Here is a 7,025-nt window from a genome sequence, read left to right as displayed (position 1 = left end):
CTGCAGGGAGCAGGGCGGGGAGGGGGCTCTCCCCTGTCAGTCAGGGCTGGCTCCGATGCCCCTCGGCGGCTTATTAGGTGGTGCTATGGTGAAATATCGTCCCAGATAGCTTAGGGAGTCTCTGGATGGATGGGGTGGAGGGTGACAGGTCATCCCACCCCTAAATCCTGGGGTTGACCCAGTCTAGCCTGGCCCCCCTACTGTCCCCCATACTCCCTAGGAAGACCCTTCAAACTCCCCCAATGCCCTCTTCCCTTCCCCGATACCCCACATCCTCTTGAACCATTCTCCCCACACCGTTCCCCATATTTGGGGAGTCCAATCCCAGTTCACCCCCAAACACCTGGCACCCCCTTCCCGGACAGCCTGGCGCCCCTTCCCTCTCTGCTGACCCAGAGACCTCAGGCTGGGGGTGTGTGGATGGAAAGGGGGGTTCCAGGTGAGATTCCCATGTGGGGAACTGCCCCCACTTTTTGCTGCACGCTGGACCCCCCCACCCCCCACTGCTGTGTGTTAAGGGTCGAACCCCTGACCAGAGCTTGATCCCCTCCTCGGGGGTCCTGATCCTTTTCTCCACATGCTGGGGGCCTGATCCAGGCCTTTCCCTCCCCCACAGTGGGCTGCCCCCCCCCCACCAGATTAGCCCAGCCCCCCACTAATCCTGATAGGCAGCACCTGGCTGCTGGGCCACCTCCCCCAGCCCAGGGTGGCCAGGCCAGGAGCAGCTGCCGGTGGGGCAGAGCCCACCCCCCATCTCCTATGCGCATTTTGTGCGGGTCTGAGCTACTCCAGGGGGACCCAGCTGGCAAGAGAAGCTGCAGAGCCTCTCGCCCCATCTCGCTAAGCCCCGCCCCAAATAGGCATAGGCCCCACCCACATCCCAATAAGCCCCTCCCCAGGGAACTATGGTTCCCTACCATCTATGTCACCGCCCCCCCTCCCCCAGTCATTTTCCGGTCCCGCCCCTCGCGCTCCAAGGCCACGCCCCTCTCCTAAGAAGCTCCGCCCTAGCTCCTGCAGCCTTTCTCCAGGCCCCGCCCCATCTCGCCGCAAGCTCCGCCCTTCCCCCTTCTAGGCCACGCCCCACCGCGTGGCGCTGCGCGGTTCGTGCCGCCCACGGAGCCGGGACCATGGAGGGGCCGAGCGGGGCCGCCCGGAGCGCGGGGTGAGGGGCGGGGCCCCGCTCCCTCTCCCATAGCCCCCCCCCCCGGAACTCCCCTCCACTGCATAGCCCCCGCAGCCAGGGACCCCTCCTCCCCACCATTGACCCCCCCAGGAACCCCCCTCCACCCCATAGACCCCCCCGAACCCTCCATGGGACCCTCAGCTAGGGAACCCCCCCCCAGCCTCTCCCTCTGCTCCATAGGCCCCAGCCAGGAACCCCCACCCCCCATGCGATGCCTGACCTCACCAGCCCACCATGGGACCCCCCCCCCCAGCCCATAGACTCCCCATGGGACCCCTCCAGCCAGGACCTCCCTCCACCCCATAGATCCTTCCCAGCCCCTCCATTGACCCCTGCAGCCCCCCATGACTCCGCAGCCAGGGAACCCTCCAGAGGGACCCCTCCACCCCATAGGCTCCCAGTCCCCCAGGGGACCCCCCTCTGCTCCACAGATGCCCAGCCTCCCACAGGACCCCCCAGCCAGGAACCCCCACAAGATACCTAACCTCAGCCCTGCACAGGATACCCCAGTCCTCAATGGGACCCCCCTGCCCCATAGTCTCTCCATGGGGCCCCCCACCCAAGGACCTCCAGCTCCCCACGGGATCCCCCAGCCAGGGACCTCCCCTCCAACCCACAGCCTCCCATGAGACCCCCCCCAGACAGTAACCCCCACCCCCTATGGGTGCCTGACCCCACAGGACCCCCAGCCCTCCATGGGATCCCTCTCTGCCCCATAGACTTCCAATGGGGCACCCCACCCAAGGACTTCTAGCTCCCCACGGGATCCCCCAGGCAGGAACCCCTCCTACACCCCACAGCCTCCAACAGGAGCCCCCAGACAGTAACCGCCCCCCCGAGATGCCTGACTTCCCCAGCCCCCCGCAGGACCCCCCCAGCCCTCCATGGGACCCCCCTCTGTCCCATAGACTTCCAGTGGGGCCCTCCAGCCAAGGATCCACAGCCCTCCATCCCATAACCCGCCCCCAACCACAGACCACCTGTTTCCCATGGGAACCCCCATCCAGCCCCAGAGACTCCATCCACGGGAACCCCCACTCCAGCCCCATAGATCCCCCCCCAACCAAAGACCTCCATGCCTCTCATCCAACCCCCTTACAGCCCCCAGCCAGGGGATACTGCCCCACATGAGAACCCCCCTTCCAGTTTAAGAGTCTCCCTTCCTCCAGCCCCACCCAGCCAGGGCACCTCCTCCCACAAACACCCCATCCACTGCCCCCCATGAGGAGCCCCCCTCCATCCCCACAGGGAACCCCATCCCAACAGGGATTCCACCAGCCCCCCAAATCCTACACACACCCAGGGTCACCCCACAAACACGGCCCCCCAAATTCACATGCCTACAACCCCCCCCCCACGGGCCAACACCCCCCCCTCCACAGAATTCCCATCTCCTGTTGGAGGGGGTGGGGTGTCTCTCTCTCTGACCCCCTTTTCCGTTCCCCCCGCAGCTCCCCCAGGCCCACCGAGCCCAGCCCCACGGAGCCGCCCACCTCGGACCAGACCGCGCTGGAGAAGATGCCCTCCTGCCCTACCCCCGTCTCTGCCACGCCTTGGGTCCTGGGTCGCCCCTCGGCCGGGGCCCTCTCCTCCATCACCGTGCCCGTCCGGCTGGACGCCCTCGCCTGCCTGCTCAACAGCGCCCTCCTGGGGGCCTACTCAGCCTTGCCACAGGCGCCCCTCTCCAGCGGTCGCGGGGCGTTGGCCACGGGCCAGGGCGGGCCTCCCCAGCATGCCCCGGGCTGCGGGTGCCAGCCACGTTACTGCTGCGGCCCCCAGCCGGCTCGGGTGGGGTGCTGTGGGTCTGGCGCCATGGGGCAGAGCAGTGCCGGCTGCTCCCAAGAGATACCCGGGGGCCACGGCGGTTGGCAGGACTCCTCTGCGAGACGGGACCGGCGAGAGCCCCCGTTGCCGAGGGGCTGGGGGGAGAACTGGCGAGCAAGGAGGCAGAAAGATTTCATTCGCCCCTGGGGGGGGCAGAGGCCGTGGGGCGAGGCGGACTCCGCCCCGCGGAAGGCGGGGCAGTGGGGCCCAGGGAGAGCCCAGGGCTCGGATTATGCAGCCAGGAAGCGGAGCCAAGATGGCTGCTCGTGGGATGCCGCTGGGGCGAAGAGATGGTCTGATGGGGGGGCGAAGAGATGGGGGTCCGGCGCAGGGGAAACCGAGGCAGCCAAAGCCACCAGGGAAGACTGGGAGGCAGATTACGGGGTATCCGGCGCCCGAGGGGGCATCTTGGAGAAAGCCAGGTCTTCCCAGCCCAACCTCCCAGCTTCCCAGGAAGGAGAAGACTGGGAAAAGGAGTATGAGGAGTCCCCCAAATCGGCCCCAGGGGTTTCCCCTTGTCCACAAGTGGCTTCGAAGGTTCAACCGGCCTCCCTCCAGGAGAGGACAACGCCCCGCCCAGCGAGCAAGGATAGCTTCTTCTCCAGCTATCTCCAGAACCTCTTCTCCGACCTGCGGGAGGGGTCCAGCGCCGTCTCGGAGCCGCGCCGGGGGAGAGGGCCCCCTGGAGGCGCCGCCGAACGTGGGACACGGCCCCCGGAAGGAGGAGGAGGCCCGAGTGGCCAGAGGCCTGCTGAGCTCGGCAATTTCGTGGCCGGATGCGTTGACGTCTCCAGAGCCGCCCCGGAGAACAAGGACAGTGCGTGAGCCCGGTGCCGCGGAAAGACCCCCCGCGGGGGCTGGGGCCTCACGGGTCTCCCATGAAACTGGCCACCCATTGCTGACGCCACCAGCCCACCGGGCTCAGCCCGAAGGCCGCAGCCCTGGGCGGGGCAAGTTCTGCCAAGGGTTGGTTTGTTAATAACCCCGTTCTTTTTCATCCTCCAGCGGTCTATCCGTCCTCCTCCATTCCTAGCCCTCTACCCAAGATCCTCCATTCCTAACCTGCCCCAACAAGCCTTCTAACCAAGATCCTCCATTCCAAAGCTCCTGTCTTTCTCTGTCCAAAGGTTTTGATGTTGATTTAGGTTTAAATATGATCAGAAATGGGGGCTTGCCTAAAAAGCAACAGATGGAGCCAGATTTCTGTTGCGTTTGTCTCTTTGAATTTGTTACTTTCCAAGATTTGGTTATGAAACAAACCCAAATCCCCTATCTTCTACCCCAGAGTGCCAGGTCACGGGGGTTTGGTATCATTTTGTAACTAACTTGAACCTTTGCTTGTATGTCCGGGTTAGAAACCGAAGCTCAAAATTAGCCCCCCCGTATTCTGCAAATGAACGCTGTGGTTTGTGTCAAGTTCTTAGCATTGAGTGGATGCGTACACGCAGGGATCTGCCATGACCTGCCTCGCTTCACAAGGTCAGGGCCTAAATTTGTGATGTCAAAGGTCTGGAGATTAGTCTTGGGTTTAAAAATATATCTATATTCCGTGCATTTTTACACACACGCCCCCGAGCTCTTACTTTGTATCATCACGTTTGGAATTTCTCAAGATTTGTGGTTTTCTTTCTAGGTTTAAAGCCACCCCAAGAGCCAGGCTGTTTGGAAGTCTCGTTAGAGTTGACCCCCCCTGACAGCGTTAAATTGTGTTTGCAAAGAGAGTTGGATTGTGAATTATTTGAACACGTTGAAGCGTTTCTCTGGGGAGATTGAGTTTGAACTCAGCTCTCTGTGGAAGTCTGTATTGATTACATGGGTGAGCCAGTCGCTGTGCTGACTACACCAGAACTCGGAGTACAGTCGATTGATTGCTAAAATCTAGATGTTAGATATGCAATCGAATTTCTCTCGGCTGTGTAGAGATTGAAAAAGTGAATTTCACTTGTTGCATATGTTGCATGTGTCATATCTGCCGTATAACTTCTGTGCAATACAAAGGAAAAAATGGTGAATTTGACTTCCTGCATTGATGATCGAGCAATCATTCGAATCCCCCATTTTCACCGCTGTGTATCCCAGAGGAATCGTATTGCACCTAGAATTCTGTCTTTGTGCTAGAGATTTATACACGGGTTTATACAAAATTTCAATCTGATTTGTTGCATCTAAGACATATACATTTGCCTGTTTAATGTATATAGCCCATGCATATATGATAGAGAGCCCCCCAAAATTATATTGTCATGATCTACATGCAAAATAATTCTCCCCAAAATAATGTGTCTGCCATGTGTAGAGATTAAAATAGTGAATTGGGATGATTGCATCGGTATCCCAGAGAAATTATAGTGCCCAGAGAACTCTCTCTTGCTATCGAGAGGTTTAATTTCCATGCAACTTGTTGCACATGTGACATAGAGGTGCATTAATAGAAATTCAGCGCTTTAATCTATATTGCATGTCCATTGTATCGCGTTATCTGATGTATGTTGCACAGAAATGATGCTGTTGTGATCTCTGACAGGCTCTGTACTTTGTATGCTGTGGAGAGGTTAAAAAGGGGAATTTGGCTGATTGCACGTATTTGTTGCATGGTCCATGGGAGTGCAGATATGCAATTGGGCAACTTTGCCATTTTACTATAAAGCACAGAGAAATTACACTGTACTTAGCAAGAAGACAAGGGCGCTCTGCATCTCCGTATCGTGGAGAGAAATGATATCGCGTATGTGACGTCTATTCCAGCAGCGGCTTCTGACCCCGACGGATGATGCATGAGACAGGCCTGTGTCTGAGCACCAGTGAGCGTTATTGTGGGATAATCACGTGGTGTGTGTGTGTGGGGGGGATGTTAAGAGCAGAAGATGCTTTCACATTCATCCTTAGAATCCGAGAGGCAAAGTGTTCCCCTTTGGTTATGGGGCTTGGGGGTCATTAAGTCCCTGGTTTATTTTTTTTTTTTTAAGGGATCATTAGCACGGTCCGTGTGTTTTACCTCAAGAAATAGCCCCCGATCTTCTGGGGTGTTGTGTCTTGAAAGGGGACCGAGATGGGATCCCTCAGGACGGGAGTCTAGGACCGGAAGCCAGGGCCCCCCAGCGGGTGCGGTGGCCGGGACTCGAATTGGACCCCGGAGAGCGGCCCCCCGGGCGGCTTCAGAATAACTGTCATTTAATGCAGCCTAGGACACGCTGGCGTCGGCTGAGTTCTCTGCGGTTGTGAATAAAGGTGTTGTTTGTGTTTGGGCTGTGTTGGGTTTTCAGTGAGTCGATATTGCTGAACTTTGCTTGGAAAGTTAGAGGATCAGGGAATGGGACACGGGGCCTTTCCCTTCTAGGGGGTGCCGGCTCTCATCTGGCCCCAGGCCGGGGGACTGGCTTCAGAGGTGCCAGGAATGAAAGGAAAATCTGCCCCTGCTTTCAGTGGGCCAGTTCCTCTAGACGCAGCAGTGGGCTTCCTTTTGCCGCTGGCTCCCTGCTTTGGGGGACAGGAGGAACTCAGCCCGTCCCTGGGCTGGTGTCTCCACACTGCAGGGAGAGGAACGGGGGGGAGGAGGAGGGTTGGCATCCACTTAGCCCTGTAGGGAGAAAATTGAGGGGTATCAGGAGGGGCCTCACCCCAGAGGTGGCTGCATTTGAGCCCTGGGCGAGGGATCCCTGGATCTCAGCACCTGGCGAGGGGACCCTGTGTGAAACCTGGGCACGCGGATCCCTTCTCCCCCGCGCTGCCCCGGGAGGCCCCTGCCTGGCCGCTGCAGGCTCAATGGAACTGACCGACTCATCAGGTTGTATTGAGCCTCCCCGAGGGCGGGCGTGCTGGGCCTGCACATCCCGGCCTTCTGGAACCACCTGTCGCTGCCGTGGCCCCCCCGGCTCGTCACTGGCATTAAGGGATTTGCCGGCCTCTGCAAAATCGCTGCCGGCGGCTGGGTGAGGAGAGGGGTGAGTGCCTCTGGGCTGTGCGGAGCAGAGAGCCGGGCGCTGGGGTCGGCACAGGTAGGGGGCACCAACGGGGG

At 59.6% G+C, this 7,025-nt stretch overlaps 1 protein-coding gene across 2 annotated transcripts; it reads left to right on the top strand.

Annotated features, from left to right (window-relative positions):
* The first annotated feature begins 1,067 nt into the window (after window positions 1-1,067).
* On the top strand, window positions 1,068-6,443 carry C24H19orf84 (chromosome 24 C19orf84 homolog). 2 transcript variants are annotated; one of them, XR_006287327.1, is made up of 3 exons: window positions 1,068-1,165; window positions 2,638-3,976; window positions 4,644-6,443. XR_006287327.1 is itself a non-coding variant. In XM_043535176.1 (2 exons), exons 1-2 carry the CDS (start codon window positions 1,131-1,133, stop codon window positions 3,833-3,835), a joined length of 1,233 nt encoding a protein of 410 aa, XP_043391111.1. In that variant the 5' UTR covers window positions 1,068-1,130; the 3' UTR covers window positions 3,836-6,441. The 2 variants fall into 2 exon arrangements, 1 of the variants encoding a protein (XP_043391111.1); XM_043535176.1 differs by having other exon boundaries at window positions 2,638-6,441.
* The last annotated feature ends 582 nt before the right edge of the window (window positions 6,444-7,025 follow it).

Source organism: Chelonia mydas, chromosome 24 (genome assembly GCF_015237465.2).
Source record: "Chelonia mydas isolate rCheMyd1 chromosome 24, rCheMyd1.pri.v2, whole genome shotgun sequence".
In the NCBI taxonomy this organism is placed as follows: Eukaryota; Metazoa; Chordata; order Testudines; family Cheloniidae; genus Chelonia; species Chelonia mydas.
Note: the sequence above shows the minus strand (reverse complement) of the source record. Positions and strands in the feature narration are given on the sequence as shown.

Excerpts from the sequence above, each read along its gene's own strand:
- C24H19orf84 (XM_043535176.1), top strand. The coding sequence starts at position 1,131 with ATGGAGGGGCCGAGCGGGGCCGCCCGGAGCGCGGG. Across the intron at positions 1,166-2,637 it reads GGGGCCGCCCGGAGCGCGGG|CTCCCCCAGGCCCACCGAGC; the intron begins GTGAGGGGCGGG and ends TTCCCCCCGCAG.